The sequence below is a fragment of the Calonectris borealis genome, chromosome 1, assembly GCF_964195595.1.
Source record: "Calonectris borealis chromosome 1, bCalBor7.hap1.2, whole genome shotgun sequence".
Taxonomy (NCBI): Eukaryota; Metazoa; Chordata; class Aves; order Procellariiformes; family Procellariidae; genus Calonectris; species Calonectris borealis.
The window spans coordinates 101,710,325-101,727,344 of NC_134312.1; the positions used below are offsets into that span (position 1 = coordinate 101,710,325).

The window sequence follows — 17,020 nt, forward strand, 5'->3', positions numbered from 1 at the left end:
CAAAATGCAAATAATTATTTTTTATTTTTATTTAAACAGCTTTCAATTCATCTCTTCATACGAATTCAGAAATAAGGGCTTGTGCATTTGTCAATAGCAAAGCTAAATTTCTGAAATTGATGAAGAAAGGTTTTTGAAGTGATTGTGACTTCATTGCAATACTGAGCATTTCTCACGTGAATATTGGTACGAAGTTATTTTTCTTCAGCTTGTGATACGCAATGCAGGAAGCGATGTCTGTCATTAACATCCTCTAATGTTTTCCTTGATGTGTTTTTGCTTTTAAGTTGCATGTAGCATAAAGGTTTTGATTAAAATATTCTCTGCTGGATTGTGCTTAAGGATCGTTTTAAGAATCGGGGGCTAGGGGGGAGGGGGATGGTTCCCTTCATTCCAAGGATGGGCTCTAAAGAAAATTTTGACCAAGGTAAATTGGCAAAAAGGACATACGCGACTTTGGACTTCCGACTTTTAAAATGGAACAGCAGGTGTTGCCTTGGTAATAACAACATGCCTGTTGTCCCCTTTCTAAAATTTCTTCTGAATTTGCCTGCAACCCCCCATTAGGTATCTTCAGTGAAAATCTGTTAAATGTGGTAGCTGCGATTTGTGATGATTCCATCTGCCCTGAGTACATTCCACTCGATCACAGTCCTCAGTATAAGGACTTGGGGTGCCTTCTAGCTGCCAGGGGTGCCATGTGCTGTGGCAATGAATGCTGCTGTAGTAGATGATTGATAACGGTAGTATCATTTTCCTAGCAGAAAATAATACATAGGCACAGGAAGCTTGGGGTTTTTTCAGCTGGAAGAGCTGAAATGCTGTGTGCAATTTCTGAATGCTTGAGTTTGAAAACCTCTGTGTGAGGTGAAACAGGCATTTTGCTTCCATCTTCAGCATTTTGGGTCATGGCTTTTTCAGTTGCAATATGTGCAGAATATGGGCTATGGTTTGGAAAGTGGTTTGGAAAATATTTTCTTTTGTCCTTTTAAGTTAATGCTCTCTTGTGTTTAAATTGATACTGTGTTGACTGTCAGGTAGACTTGAATAATGGAAGTCCTTAGTGTTACAAAATATCTTTGTTTTTCAGTTCTGAAAACAAAGGGAGTGAAGCCATAGATTTAAAGAGCAACCAAAAGGAAAGCACAACTCTGCCTGCACTTTTGAAGGTACGATTTTTATTTACTAATATTTAATTGAGCTAAAGCCTGCCACCTCTGCATGTGACTACTTGCTAGTGTTCTGATGTTGGCTGTACTCCTGCACTGCGATGTAGCACCTGGTTTGCCATGTTCTGGGTTACGGTCCATTATGCCAGGGTACTAATACACATGTAGAAGACAGAAAAACTGTCTGTGCTTCACATTCTTAAAACAAAATTCACGTCTTTACTTGCATTAAAGAAGTGGGAGTCTAGGGCTAATTCTGCATGCAGTTAGCCAGTGAAGAAGGAAGCTAGTATTTTTATCAAACGAAGGTTTCAGGCATTACTCTAAAGCACCATTTCTATATAATTTATGAATGTCTAACCAGCACGCGTTTGCCTGCCTGAAGGTCCGCTGGTTGCCAACCAAAGCACTGTAAGGTCTTTCTGTTGAAATTTGTATGGCTGTTCTTCACCAGTTTTATCTATGTTAATCATGCTTGTCTTGTCCTGTAAGCATTTTACTGCAAAAAGGGACATACTTCTCTGTGGTCAGAGCTTTCTCCTATGTCACTTGACACAAAGTGGTGGTTGCCTATAAAGTTGTGTTTAGATTTAGTCAAATATCATAAATAATTACATACAGGACAGGGCCTGGTGATAACAGGCTTTGCTGCTGTCACATGATGCCCTGCACAGAGCCATTTTAGTGATTCATTCACTAAGCACTTTTGCTTGGTTTTTTCTTCCTTTTCCTAGTTGTTTTAGTTTAATGCAGATAATATTATGGCTACTTCCCCAAAAGGGCCTTGACTAGTCTGCCAGATTTATTTGGGGATGCAGTAGGCTTCCTAACACACTGCATCTGAGATTTCTATCCTGTGTTGCATTTATCGAGCACTAAGGGTGTATGGATCTTCTTCCTGTATGGCCCACAGTCTGTGTGTGGTTGCATCTTCAGTATCTAGGGACCGTTTGTTTGGGCTTTGCCAAAGAGAAAGAGACATTGCAGTTGCCTCTACAAAGACCCGGTTCAGTCCAGCAAGGTTATTAGCTCAAGAACATTCAATGTTGAATGTAGTTTATCTACATCAAGGTGGGAAACAATGCAGTGACGTTTGTTCAGAAGCCCTGTGGATTCAAGCCAACTCTGTCAGTTCTGAGCTCCTGGAAAATGCCACTGAATGCCTTCCTGTAACCATAAATCATGGACTATTCATTTCATGCCTTGAAATGCAGGCAGAAAGGATTCTGATAAACCAGAGGAGGTTCTACTATAATAGAAGCAAATTTTCTGCATTTTAAAAAAATCTTATTTTTCTACGTTAGATCAGTGAAAAATTTTAAACCAGATTTTTCTTTTGAAGAAGGTTTTTGACTGAGGAAGAGGAATCATTTAGCATACATGCACAGGACTTCAACACCAGGGATTGCTTAAAAGGAAGTATGAAGAGGGTTAGGTCTCAAGGAACAAGCAGGATGCGTAGGGGAGCAAAGGGAGCATAGCAGGTTTAAATTACCTAAGAGTGTTTCTTTCTTGCCAAAAACTAAATCTCATTTATTTTTTAATTTAAGAAAGCCCAAATTCAGAATCTTTCCTGCTGAATCTAAATTCATTGCAGTGAAGTCGTCTTCTCAGAACTTGTGTTTTTGTAATACTGTACTAAAAGTTGGTGCCAATATTAATGCTGTAAAGTTTTGTTCCAAAAGTCTGTTTTCTTTGTCTTGCCATAACTTTTTATTTAATTATATTGTCTTTGACCTATGTTTAGAAGTCTAAAGTGTTGCACTGTATATTACATTATCTTTGAGATAATACTTGGTGTTTGTATAGGCTTTATAAGAAAGGTGCGGTTTTCATATTACTAGAATGTGCTGGCTGTTCAACTGTACTGAAAGCTTCCTGTCTAACTTCCCTCTTTCTTAAGCTGATCAAAAATCTTCTGAAACACTTGAACAGTTTCATATGCATAGTAATGAGCACTTTTAGCACTATAATTTTGTATCTTGTGTGCACTGAAATTACGACTAGATAGTAAAAACTGATTCAGAGGAGGTGGAGAAGGTATGTATTTTCTACTGCTGCCTCCCCCCCCCGCCCCCACCACTGCTCCCTCCAACACACCCTTGCATTTTGATAACACCATGCTGGCCGGTGCCTGACCTTGGCCAAAATAAGCTGTCTTGTGCAAAGATCACTAGAATGCAGCTGTACAGTTGGAGAGAATTGAGACTGTCTCATTTGAAAGGGATAATGTATGGTATTGAAAGACATTGCAGTTTTATTCATTGAGTCATCAAGGTTACTATGGGCTGAAAAAAAAAGTTTTGTTGTTATGGAAAGTGTACTTTGTGAGGAATGTCTAAATATATATACCTACATGGATTGGGTTTGGGCAGGTTTCCATACATGCCTATGTCTCTGAACCGTGCTTCTACCTAGTCATTTGAGGTGGATGGTGACTAAAAGTTGAAACCATATTGTGTCTGTCTGTCACCAAGTTAATGAGCTATCATATTTCTGATAGACTTACATGTAGACTTACATGCTGTGATTTCGTATATTCATTGGCCGTCTCAGCCAGAGGCCAACGGCAAAATAGCGGGGGGAACTGTAAGTCTCTAATTTAGCAGCAAGGGTCGGACATCTAAATTATAGCTGACTGGCTGAGTGGAGCTGGGAAATGTGCTGCGCTATGGTAGCTCTTTGGCTCTTCTGAGCACTTTAGTTACCAGCTCTGTACTTTACCCCTGCTATTTTTTTCCTTGCGATTAAATATTTAGCTCGTAGAGGGAGGAAAAGGTATTTTAATACTCACCTTATGAAAATATGAAGCCTAATCTTTCTGTGCCAAGGTGACTTTGTCAATCATCATTTGATCACTTTCAAGAAAATATTACTGAAATATATTTGCCATGTCTGTTAATTCATTGCCAGAAAGTACACCACCACCCACCACTATTTATTTACAGATTTTGTTTTGCTTCTGTTTCTTTGAATTAGAGCTGTAAACAGTGCTCTTTCTGAGTAAATGCTCCACTTAAGCGATGTGATTGCTGAACAGATGGTTGTGTGGATGTAAACAGTTCTTGAACTTCATGCTTAGTGTTCTAAGTAGCTGCATTACATAGTGTCCAGTACATGTTAGTATATCATTAACCTCACTTTTAGCGCTACAGGGACTTTGTTTTTAAAAGGAATATTGCAACAGTGCTTCCTGCAAAAGCATGTTTCACATACTTTTGCTTTTGGTAATGCCCTTAAAACAGAGGTTTATAACTGGGACATAGGTTGGATTGTATGGAACAGCTACCAAGCTAACACCGCTACTCTAGCGAGCCACGTGTTGGAGAATGTCGTGTTAGTTCAGTTCTGAGGAAATCACACAACACTCTTGTTGGACGTGCTTGTGCTGCAAGCCTCGCCTGGCTGCTACCCGTATTACCATACTGTAGCAGTAGGTGCTTGGGTTAGTTTCAGTAGTAGTGAATGGCTTAGGTCCCAGGCTTGCCCTGTCTGAGGTTTTCATCCAACTGAAGGCTTTGCCGTGACAGCGTAGGCAAATTCACTTGCCTGCTGATCGTCCCCAGATATCCTTCCTGTAGCGGTGCATTCTCCCATAACTGGTTCGGAAGGAATTCTTAAGCATCTCAGCACAGGAACTACTATGTGAGCTCTGTCAGGCAAATGCAAAAGTTTGAAAGTAGGTACAAATACAATATACCAAATGTATAATTTAAACTTCAGTATTTCAGTAGCATTAAGTATTTTATAGTTTGGCCCACAGGCTCAAGCCTGGGTGCTAGTTGCCTGGATTAACCAGAGGCAGTCTCAGCCTTCATAGAAAACACTGGGGCAGAAAGTACTGCAAAGGTTATCTAGTCCACTCCTCTGCCCCAAGGTGAGATCTCTGTATCTATGTCATACCTGATAGAAGTTTGTCTAACCTGTTCTCAAAGACCTCCAGGGATGGAGATCTCTAAGATCTCTGCAACTTCACCAGACAACTGTTCTACCAATTTCATAAACCTTATAATTAGAAAGTCTTTTTCTTAACATTCCATCTAAAGCTTCCTTGCTACAAATTAAACCTGTTGCTAATTGTCCTCTGACAAGTACTCCTGTATACTGTGAACATGGAGAAGAGATTATTCTGTAGCCCTGCTTTCTCACATGAATTTAATTTCTTAAAGATGGCTGTATTTAAACGGTAGACATGGTATTAAAATTTGATGGCAAGGACTGCAATTATATGATAAGATGGAGCCAGATTCTTTTTGGAGTTGCAACAAATCGGACAAGAGGCAATGGGTGGAAGTTGGAACATGGGAAATTCCAGTCACCTATAAGAATTTTTTTTTCTTTTTTTTTTTTTTTCCCTTTTCCCCCCTTTACCTTAAGAATGGTCAGATATTGGAACAGGTTGCCGAAGGAAGTTGCGGAATCTTTATCCTTGGAAATACTCAAAATGCAGCTGGATGAAGCCCTGCTCTAACTGGAGCTGCTTTGAGCAGGAGCTTAGACTACATGACCTCCCCAGCCACATTCCTTTCAGCCTAATTTGTTCTGTAGTTCCCTGTCACATCATTTTTCATCCGGTATGTGAATTGACATAAGTTTTTAAAAAAGTCCCATGAACTTGCTGAATATATGTAACTGTTCTTACTGAATGTCCCTAATTCTGATTTTATGATTAGTTTTAAGTTCTACAAAAAGTTAGAAATCAAAATTAAGCCCAGTGTCTTAGTTAACCGCATACTTTTCCATATAGCATGGGTTTTTTCGTATTGTCACGGTTTTATTTTATATTGTCTTTATTTCATAATGTATGTTATCGAAGTAATGTCTGCTCAGCCTGTGTGTGAATGCCTGCTGAATGCCTGTGTCTTAGACCTAGTAATTAGAAATCAGGGAGAGGGATTCTTTGTCTTTTGGGAGTCAAGAGAGGTGGACTATTAGTGCCAACCATGAATTTGTGAAAAACCTGAGAGTTACTTTAAAAAGGTTGCTGTTGCCACCCACAACAACGAATGAAAGACAAAACCAAAATGTTTTTGGAGTTTGCATAATCAAGATTTCCCTTGTGGAACCTGAAAGCAGATCTTTTTCTGCTCGGCAATGATGGAGACTTTTGAAATGGAAGTACATAGCACCTTCTCGTTTCCCAGGACACTTTGTTAAATTAATGGTGTTAACAGCTGTATGTTCAGGAAGACATTTCAAGATCATCCTATTTAAAGTCCTGGTAAATTCCTGTGTCATACTGAAGATTTTTAGAAAGGGTGATCCTGAAATGTGCTTCCCTCTCTACTACTTTAGTTCTTCAAAGAAGGGATCTTGAGCAGGGAACTTTGTTTCAGGATGAGTGAAAAAAGAACGGGCTTAAACCTTGCTCAGTTTGGCACAGAAGACCACCAAGGAGACAGATGGGAAGCAGAAGTGTGGTGCCAGATGCTATATAGAATATAAGTATGGGTGGAAATCGCACTATCTCACCCCATTCCCAGTGTACTGCCTGCTTGTGCACACTTTCATTGAAAGGTGAATTTTACCTTTATTTTTTAATTTATTTTCAAACATCAGGGAATTGTCAAGTAAAAGAGAATAAAATGATTTCATGTTTGTGAAAACATTTTCACTAAAAGGCAATGGAAGTGTAATACTGGGAGAATTTAGAGGAAAGAACAGAAATAAGACAGAGAATTTAATTGTGTTCTCTCTGGCTCCATACTAGACCTTGTAGTAATAAGGCAATGGTTACATACTGAGAAGTGAGTACCAATTCTTAATCTTTAATCAGAGCTTTACAATAATTTCAGGAGAAAATTCAGAAGGGAGAAATTTTGAAGTAACTGCAAATGGTGCAAACAAAATTTTATAAAGTTCACTTTGTCATTCTAGAGACTTTCACTGAGTTTACAATTCCCTGTAAAGGTGACCTAGCAGAAACTTTATTTCAAATTGTACCTCCTTTTTCTCTACCTTTTCATTTGAAGTGTTCACCCTTACCACCTTGGTTTTTGTTCTCTTGTCAGGGAAGGTGAGTCTGGATACTTCCTCAGATTTTAGGAGAACGCTAGGGTTTCAGAGAATGTTTCCTTCATCTTTTCTTTCCTCATCTGACAAATTAAATCTACATTAAGGACTCCTTGGTGTTTCAAGAATTCAAATGGATAAACAAATTTTTAAAGTCCCAGTGCTGAACTTTCAACAGAGGCAGCTGTCTTTCCAAATGTTAAATAATCATTGAATTTAAATAGGTTTATTTTTATAAATGCAAAACTGATACAGTTTAACTAAAAGTCCCTTCCTGTTGTTTAACTTTTACTCCTGATTATGAAGATGCCATGATTTCATTAGCTTTCTAGTTACGCTTGACTTCCGGGGTTGTCATGACCTGATTTTTTCATGTCAAAACAAGCAGAGAAAGGAGGATGTGGAAGGAAAACATCACAGTATAAAAAAGGCAAAATATTGAGAGGTTCAAAGCATCGGTTATTTGTAGAGATACAGAACTCACCTTTTACTTAAATCCCCCCCAAACCCCAAGGCTGTCTTTGTTAATCTTTGGTTTTTTGCCTTTTCTGATTATTTAAAAGGTATTATTTAGTTAAGACTAAACCGTTTTTGACAATGGTAGAACTCCCTTGCGTCATCTTCATCACCACCCTAATTACTGGCATAAATAGGAAGAACCCACTTTGACCGCGTGTTTTTTAAATCCATTTTTCTCATTAACACTAGCAGCAGTGGACTTCTAGTTCTCTGCTTATTGTGTATTTCACTGTCTGATACTGTACTTTTTCACTGTACTTTTTCCTGAATTTTTCTTAATACTATGCCAATTTTCTTAAGTCTTGTTCCTAATCTATATCTCATTATGTCTGGTTCCTTTTCATTAGGTTTCCATATGTATTGTATTGCCTCCCGTTGGTGGAGAATGCCTAACTTCTTTTCCTCTCAGTAGCTGAAAAAACGAAAGCTTATTTCATGTGTGGATTTAATGTACCTCAGTGCATCCCACTCATTGCCAAGAAGTGAGAGATTACACCAAAGATGCTTTAGCCTCCCAGAGAATGGAGATCTGCTGAAAAACACGCAGTAGTGACTCATTGTGGGGATGTACTAGTCTGCAGCAGCTCAACGTATTAAACTGTGGATTTTGTTTAGTGTACGAAATTTACGTACTGTATCGTTGTTCAAATTGAATGAGATGCTCATAATTGTTAAATGAAATGCAGCCATCTTAGCTCTGTTGAAAGGTCAAAGCTAAGGCTAGGAACATGGTTAATTTTCCAGTATTAGAGGTAGGAATGCCTAAATGTGCCACTTGGCGCACCGAACACTTGAATCTGAAACTCTTAAACTATTTCTACCTGCTAGCAAACAGAAATTCTGGAGTAGTGCCGTGACCGTTTCTCGGATGAGTAAATTGGGATGTTGGGGTTAGATGGCTTGTTGAAGGTCCCTGAGGTTAATCAATGATGATCCTAAAATCCTGATGGCTGGCCGTCTTCTCTCACAACTGCAGGTGAGATGGGGTGGTTAAAGTGCATGAGCATACCCGTGCGATACGCAGAACGTCCTCCATCAGCAGCTCCCAGCGCAGCAGGACAGCCAGTCTGCGAGAGGTCTTCAGACGGCTGTCTGGAGTTTCTGCTTTGTAATGAGCATTCGTTCATGGGCAGCGAAATCAGAAATGTCTGGCTGTTGTGGCTGGAAGCTAATTCTTTGTTCACAGAGATCTGTGTTTTAATGCTGTTAATGTTTTCATTTCATTCACTTGTTAGGGCAATAAAAGAGATTGTATTCTTGGCAGACGGACGTAACCCCTGCCGAATAAGAACCTCTGGCAATTTGAACTTTTGCCACCCGGCTGCTGAGAGACGGCGACTACCGGGGCGGCTGTTCCCAGCTGGTACAGGAGGCGAAGCAATCCCTCTTCAGGGTGCTGTTGCACTGCTGGAGCTGCTCTCTGCGCCTCGGGGGGGGCTGCTCACACTGGTGGTAAGCCCTGTGCCTGACTGCGTAGGTGCAGTTAGGCCTTGGGCGTATGTCTATGCTACAGCCAGGAGTGGATTACAGCTTGGAAAACATACGTAGTCTACCGTTGAATAAATTAGCTCAGATAAGAATCACGCTTGAGACACGACATCGTGGGCTTGTCTTCTGAGTCCCAGCTGCCGAGCTTCTCTGCAGCGGTTGCTCCAGCAAGGTGAGACTGCACTACCTGACTGCACAGTAGGTACAGCTTCAGTTATTGCTGCAGTCTCTTCAGTCACCCTGATTTAAGTCATAATCTTGTTTCACGCTCTGCCGAGCTTCCCCTCTGCACCAGCCCCATTGCATGTGAGGTCACAGGACCACAGGATAATTCAGGTTGAAGGGACCCCAGGATGTCATCTAGCCCAACCTCCTGCTTAAAGCAGGCTCAGCTATAAGGTCAGGCCAGGTTACCCAGGGCTTGCCCAGTGAAACTTTGAGTAACGAGTTGCTAAAGGAATAAAAGCTAATTAAAGCTTTATGAAGCATGTCACAAGCAGGAAAGCTCATGGAGAGTGGGAAGGGGGAGGCAAGGGGAAGACTGATGAGAGTCCATATACAAAAGGAGCAGAAGGCAGCAAAACTTTTTTCCTTGCATCAGCAAGGATCTCAAAGGGGATCTGGCAGGTAGGTTTTCATTCAAAAACTATTGTTTGCGTGGTAAGCCTGAGAAACTGGTCAGACTGCTGTGCAAGAGGATTTTTTTTTTTTTTTTTTTTAAACCGATGACATGAAGTGTAACTAATATGAGAGTCACTGGTATTCTTCCAGTGTTGTGAATATCAAACTGCTGAAGCCTAATTGCAACACAGATGCAACTGTTCTGTTGAGGTCAACTAAAGGCCCTGACTGTTGAAAACTGGTGGGATATTCCAGGGGAAGGATTACTTTGCATATACCCTATGCCCTTGCCTTTTTTCCCTGAGCGTTTGCTGGGGGCTTCTGTCAGGAACGAGCTTAGAGAGAGGCATAGGAAATAATAAGTGAAAGTTATCGTGGTGTTGCCTTGTGGAATTGCTATCATACTGCTGCGTTCGTCAGGCGCTTGTGCCTGAAGGCTCCTGCTGTGTTAAAGGCTTACTGGCTTTACAGATCATGTGCTCTCGTCTCAGTAATTTGAATATGGCATTATCTTAAAATACAAACTTCAAAACCTGTAGCAGGAATAGTTTTGTTTGTGTAATGCCTTAACAGTGGTTCAAACTTTGAATTGAGATTTTATGGGCAAATGATAAAACACCAATTGCTCATGCTGTCTTTTATAGCAAAGGCAAAGTAGAGTAGGAGGGAGAATATATGGAGACTAGGATTGATAATATTGAAGGGAAGAAAGAAGGATTTGCATAGTTTCTGTGTTGGAACTTAATATCCACGTATCTCTTCAAGTAAGTACAGTGTAAATGTTCTCCAGGGCTTTTTTTTATGCAAGACACTATTTATGGTTAAAGGTATGGAAGGACCCTTTCATATTAAAACTTCCTGTTCTTGTGATTTACCAGAAGTTAAGTAAGGAAAGGAAGATTAAAGAGGAAGGAAAGTCTAAATAGATTTCTGTTTCTGGCAACAGAGACTACAAAACAGCTTTTCATGCAGGGCATGAATTATGCTTACAAATAAGAAGCACAGTCTTTACAAGTGTTATGTCTCAGAGCTGCTGGGGAAGAATTTCACATGTAGAGATTTAACCATATTTGAAGTTCCTAATAGGAAAAAAAACACTAATTCCTGAATACACAAGGCTTAAAAGAACCCACAAAAACCAACCAACCAACCAACAACAAAAAAACAACAAAAAACCATAATACTAAACTGTTGCAAGTTTTCAATGTCATGTTTTCTTTTATAGTTAATGCATTTAGCTGTTAACTTCGTAGATATTGTTGTAATTAATATAAATATTTATAGCCTATAATGGTTGTATCTGCAGAGAGAATAATAAGATTTGTGTACACTTCCTGCCCTGAGATACTCTTTTAAATCTGACAAATTTGTGTGAATGATGCTAATCACAGAACAAGGGAGAATTGCCCTCCCTCACTTAAAGTTGAATCAAAAACTGGTATTGAAGAATGCTGAGGTATTAATCAAAGTGAAGGAAGAAACTATGACAGAACTTAGAAGTTGACTATGGTAAATCATTCATGTTTTATCAAATTTTGGAAATTAATTTTTTTTTCCTGTTTCTGTTTTGTATTTCCTTATGCAAAGTACTTAGGTCCTATGAGCTAAAGTTAATTGTTCGAGAGATTCGTCCCAGGTTTGCATGTTACTTGCATAGTTTGCCTAGTGCTGAAGGTACCAGCCAGCACTGTGGTACATCTGTAAGCTGCACTGTTGTCATCTTCATTTCCAGGGGCGGGTTTGGGTAGAGCTGACTTGTAAAGTAGTAAATCCCTGAATACTACAGGGGTGACTACATCCCTTTGTGACACATCAGCTATTGATTAGTGCAGTATGTGGGGAAGCAGGTGGGATTTGTCACAGGTGGGATGAAAAAAGGGTAGAGTTTGACTTAGCCCACTTTTGAAAGTTTACTTAAAAGTTTAATGTGGTTATTTAAGTGTCTTGCCTGTATGAAGAAAATAGAGGTTGTATGGATTTCTCAAGGGCAAATTAGTGCCATTCAATTTCTATCCTCACATAAACAATTCCATTTTCAACACACACATCTGATCACTTAATATTAAGCAATTGCATCTACTCTTTGTATTAAAAAGGTGAAAAAATACTGCTTGAAGATTAAGGACCACTGCTCCAGTATCAATAAGTATAACTTGCAAGTTTTTAAGAAATTGCCGTTCCCCAAGGATTAAACTGTGTTCATTGAAACACTTATTCCATCGTTAACATAATCCTAGATGGACTATTAACAAATAAGCCTACTTGCTTATTTTAGGTTACTTGAAACAAATCTATCTTCAAGTTGAAATAGGATTAGCGACCTAATGAAAATAGTAGCTTTCTGCTTAGATTGGATGGGTAGTTGTTACCCGATTTGAAACAATTACGTTTATCCAAAGGTATTGTTGACACAACTAAAATTTGCCTAGGACTTTTTGTTTATGTTCTCCTTTCCCATTCCTGTTGAGCAGAATAGATTTCATCTAAGAAAAGCTGGGATAACTTTATTCTGTTTTAATAAACTGGGTTGAAACAGGAATTGAAATTACAAGGATTGTACTGTAAAGATAAAATAGGCAGCAATAGGATATGGCACCCACTACGAAGGGGGAGGACGGGGGGAGGTGCTCTCCTGAAAATTTTAGTCCAGCAAAAAAGCATTTGCAGATGTGAAGCTGAAAATGTGGCTACATGTGGTGTTTGTGAAGCCTACCAGTGAAGTTGCATCATCTTTTTGGGCAGATGGTCTTGGCAGAAGTAGCATGGGCTTGGGCAGAGGTTCTTGGGTCTGTGAGAGATGCTGACACCAAGGAAATTCAAGGGCATAAATTGGTGAGGAATAGAGCTTGTCTTGCCCCTGAGGGTAGATGCTCAGCTAAGTTGAGGGAAGAAATGAACAGGTGGTTTTAGAGGTGAAGCTCTGCCTTAGTACTAATTATTTTTAGTTATTTAGCTGATAGAGCTGATAGGCGGTTCAGAAGGTCGTGGGTGCAGGGGTAGTGGTGCGTAGGACTTTGGCTGTATGGAAGACTGCGGTTTGAGCGTGGTAGACAATGGAGCTGTGTGAGACTACAAATAGATTTGGAAATAGAGCTGTGCACTTAATTGCCTGTGGAGTTGAAGGAAAGCTGGCCAAAGGGTGCAACATGGGGTTGCTAAGAATAGCAGGTAGGATTAATCTCTGGCATGTGAGTTGAGTTTGTTTTATCCAAATTCTGTTCTTGATTCTCCTGGTTTTTTTACAAGTGCAGATTACCCTATATTTAAGGCTATGGTACATTTGTAATTTGCTATGGTGTTCTGGCGCAAGCTGAAAACTGTTCATCTCACAAGCACGTATAGATCTGTTTGTGAAGCTGTGCTTTTTGAGTGGATTAGAGTTTGAACTGTGAAAAATTATTCCTTGCTTCTTCCTTGGGTTTTTTCTGCCAGTTGAAGCAATTGTTCTCCATCTGTCCTTCTGTACTTTACTTCCACAGCAGCTGCTTTGTGAATCTTCTAGCCTATGTAGTCCTTTTGGCTTTTTCTAGAATAGGAACCTTTTTAGTACAAAAAGAGAAGAAGAGAGCACAGGGCTTTGATCTTAAAATGAACCTTTAAACAACAGATCTCCTGAAAAGAATACAATGCTAGGCGCAAATTAAAATTAAGGAATTTGGGAATGTGGGACAATGACAGAAAACATCATCTTTATGTATTTATCTTAGGTTCGTCAAAATGAAGAGAAGAACCATTCCACAGAAGAACTTAGCAAGTCTGAAATCCAGGAGGAGCTGAAAAAGGCTAATAGCCTTCCTAGTTTGACTCCTGGAATCAAAACAGCAGATAAAGACAAGCAACCTCGAGAAGGTTTTTTTCATTTTCTTGGAAGCTTATTCAATATTGCAACAAAATCTTCTTTGGTAGAATCTAAACCCTCTACCTTCCAAGATGAACCCAACAGATGTGAAAAGGATTTACAGAACACAAATACCCTTCCGGAGGACATGCAGCCAAAGCGTCTGAAAATTGAAGAGCCTATCTGTTCTACAGCTAGAATAAAAGAGGATTCTGTAAATAAAGACGATGCCATCTTAAATAATATTGGGAAAGATATCTCACAGGATCTGCAAGGAGGCTGGAAACGATCTGCAGATGCACAAAAGTAAGTTTTATAATTTAGTATTAAATGTTAATATTTGTGTGTGTGTGCACAGAACGACCATGACTAAGTTCTGCTGACTGTATGACAAATGACTGTCATTTCTAAGGATGGTTGGAGTGTCCCTGACTCAGCAGTTTTGTGCAAAACTCTAGTAGCAACTACCTTAAATAAATGAGAAGTCGACTGCAACAAACTATAACTTTAAAGAAGGTTTTCTAGAAGTCTCCTGACTATGGAGAGATCCAGTGTAGATCCATCTAAGTGTTAAGAGAGGTTAAAAGATGTGACATTTAGAAATACGTTCAGTACTATACATCTACTTTAAAAAAAAAGTGTAAAGAGTTTATTTCTGCCCATATTGTGGGCTAAATAAAGGTTTGAATGTTTGTCCTTTTTATATCTCACTAGTTCAGTGGGTTTACTTCTGCAAGTAAGGCTTCCTCATTTTTAAATTATCTTTCCTGGTTTATTTGACTTGGTGATTTTTGCTTATGTGTTTTGTTTCCCCTTGTTCTTTGGGATTTTCCTGTAATGTAAAGAAGGTTATATAAAATACTTAATTAGCCTAAATATGGAACATCCTTAACAGTCCTGTAATATTTCCAAAAAAGATTTCCAAAAAAATGGTGCCAAGGGCACCATTGTTTTTTCAACATTGTTTTTTCAATGTTTGAAAAAACATTGGCTGTGGTCCACACCGTATATTACAAAATCTTTCTGACTGCGGCATAAACATAGGTAATAGATTCAAAAAACATTTGTAGCTGTTATGTTGAATATTTGACTAGTACAGCATAGATTGGAGTGGACCAGTACAGCATAGATTTGGAGTTAGGTGTGTATGTATGTGTGTGGTACCTGTCCAGTTTTTGATAGGTGTGTAGAATGTGGACTTATCCACAGGCAATGCATCTGTAAATAATGTTACTTTTCAATACTGCCCAGGATATTTATTTCAAACTTAAGCCAAAAGTAATGATTTGGGGTAACCAGTAATTCTGTCACAGTGCTCCTGCTTGTATTGCAGAATGGGAGGATGTACTGAGAAGAGAAACCTTTTTTTCCCTTTTAAGTTTTAAAACTAATTTGAGTTGCACTCAGTATATTTATCTGTGGCATGTGAAGTGTTTCACCTCCATATAGTCAGAGATTCCCAAAGTAGCTGCTTAATGAATTTCACTTCCATATTGGGGATGTCTCCAGGACTCTGTCCTTAGTTATTATTCAGTAAACTAATGATTTGAGGCTTCTTGTCATTCTCCTTCATATTATAAATGTAATGGCTGATCAGGATATGAATAGGGGATGTGATACCTATGCAGGTGAACTTAAGACTGTATTTCTGCCACCAAAATACAGTACTGTTTGCAATTAATAATAATAATGGTTGTGTTCTCGCGAGTACTCTGGTTTGGTCTGTGACGTGGTCAACTGGTTTTTATTACAGATTCTTACCGTAGTAACACACATCTGACTGACGCTTTTCCCAAACTGCATGTTGCAGCCCAGCACCACCACTTCATTGACAGATACAGAAGAAAATTTCTCCTCCCCTTAGTTGTTATCTGGAGAGGCCTAGGAGCATTATGTTATTCAGTCTAGCTCCTGAACAAACTGTGTGTTTCTTAAAACCTGTTGGACAGGCTGGCTTGCTGCATCAGTCTCTTGCTGCTATTTGCTGTTTCTGTAATATACTCTGGAAACCCGCAGGTAAGTCGCATGCCATTGTGCCAGGGGCTATGCAGAGATACAAGAAAAGTCACTCCTTGCCTCAAAGAGAGCTTAGTCAAAAAAGACAGTAGACGTTAATAGATCTTTTTCACTTTGTTCCATGTAGTTTCTTCCATATTGTATCTCAGCATACTTTCTGCTGTGTTTTCTTCAATGTTTGCTCTTTACTCTCTGCACCAACAGCTACTGATTGTATTATTCAGTTTGCAGTGGTAGTCAGTCTTCTATGCAGGTTTGTTTTTCTTACTCTCCTCCACAACAAAGTCAGTCCTCTTATATGCTGTATTCCTGTAACTTAACTTGAGTCTCTCCTGTCTATTCAGACAAATACAAATCTTGGAGATTCAACTGAAGGCCCAGTATGTGGTGAACTAAACTTGGCAATCGGAGCCTGTAGTAAGTGGATGAGAGGCAGCCATGGCCAGCCCTTAAAAGTCAGTCTTTCTCTTTTTTTTGACTCCAGTCCCCTGACTGATGCAATAAGAGGCTGGTGCACATCTTTCCTTTCAGGTAGAAACCTCTGACTTCTGGTGGCTTTTCAAAGTGTACACATAGCTTTGTTTGACTTTCCCATTTTATCGATGCCTGCAGGCCTGTGAATAGGAGCGGTGGAAGTGACAGAATGTCTTGGGATTTTTTTGTTGCTCTGCTCATTTTATACTGCTGCATTTGAGTAGATCTTGAGCAGTAAACTGATAATGTGCTGGATGGTCTGTATGCACAGTTTAGCAGGTCAGATGGTCTCAGTCTTCATTTGCTTCTTGTCCATTCTTCTTCAGAACAATGTGGATTAATAAGTTTGGCATTAATAAAAGCTTACGGAGTTTGGAAGCTGTGGGTATTAACTAACTGAAGTGACCTCCTTGCTCTGTGCAAGTATTTTTGAGTTATTTTGGTTTTTTTGAAATCAAAGTTGTAGTTGGCATATTCAATTGACCATATTTTGACATCGTACTGTATTGTTAGATAACCTATGCAGATCAGTGTAGATTTTTCTCAGTATAGTTTACCTGTCTCACGGTCAGGCAAGCATATAAAAATGTGTGTTGCTAGTTTGGAGGTAGGGGTAAGTTGGTCTATGTACAGAATGAAGATTTTCCATGGAAAATGACTTTTTTAAATGGAAGAAAATTTGTGGGTTTTTCATCATAGCTGTTGTAAAATTGGGCAAACATTAAACCAGTTATTTTCCTTTTAAACTCATTCTGAAAAGTACAGTGTACATTCTGCTCTTTTTGGCTCAGGATACGATCAAGTTAGACAATCTCTCTGTAATGTTTGTGTATGTTTTTCTCTGCGTGACTACACAATGTGAACTGTGTTTCAGAAGCAATTA

The 17,020-nt window shown here is 39.2% G+C and overlaps 1 protein-coding gene across 1 annotated transcript in view; it reads left to right on the forward strand.

Moving 5' to 3' along the window:
* CRYBG3 (crystallin beta-gamma domain containing 3) overlaps positions 1–17,020 on the forward strand; it is a 95,621-nt gene that overhangs the window by 14,310 nt on the left and 64,291 nt on the right. The window contains exons 2-3 of the mRNA XM_075169571.1: positions 1,091–1,169; positions 13,517–13,953. Of these exons, the coding sequence (XP_075025672.1) occupies positions 1,091–1,169; positions 13,517–13,953 (516 nt within the window). The remainder of the gene's footprint in view (positions 1–1,090; positions 1,170–13,516; positions 13,954–17,020) is intronic.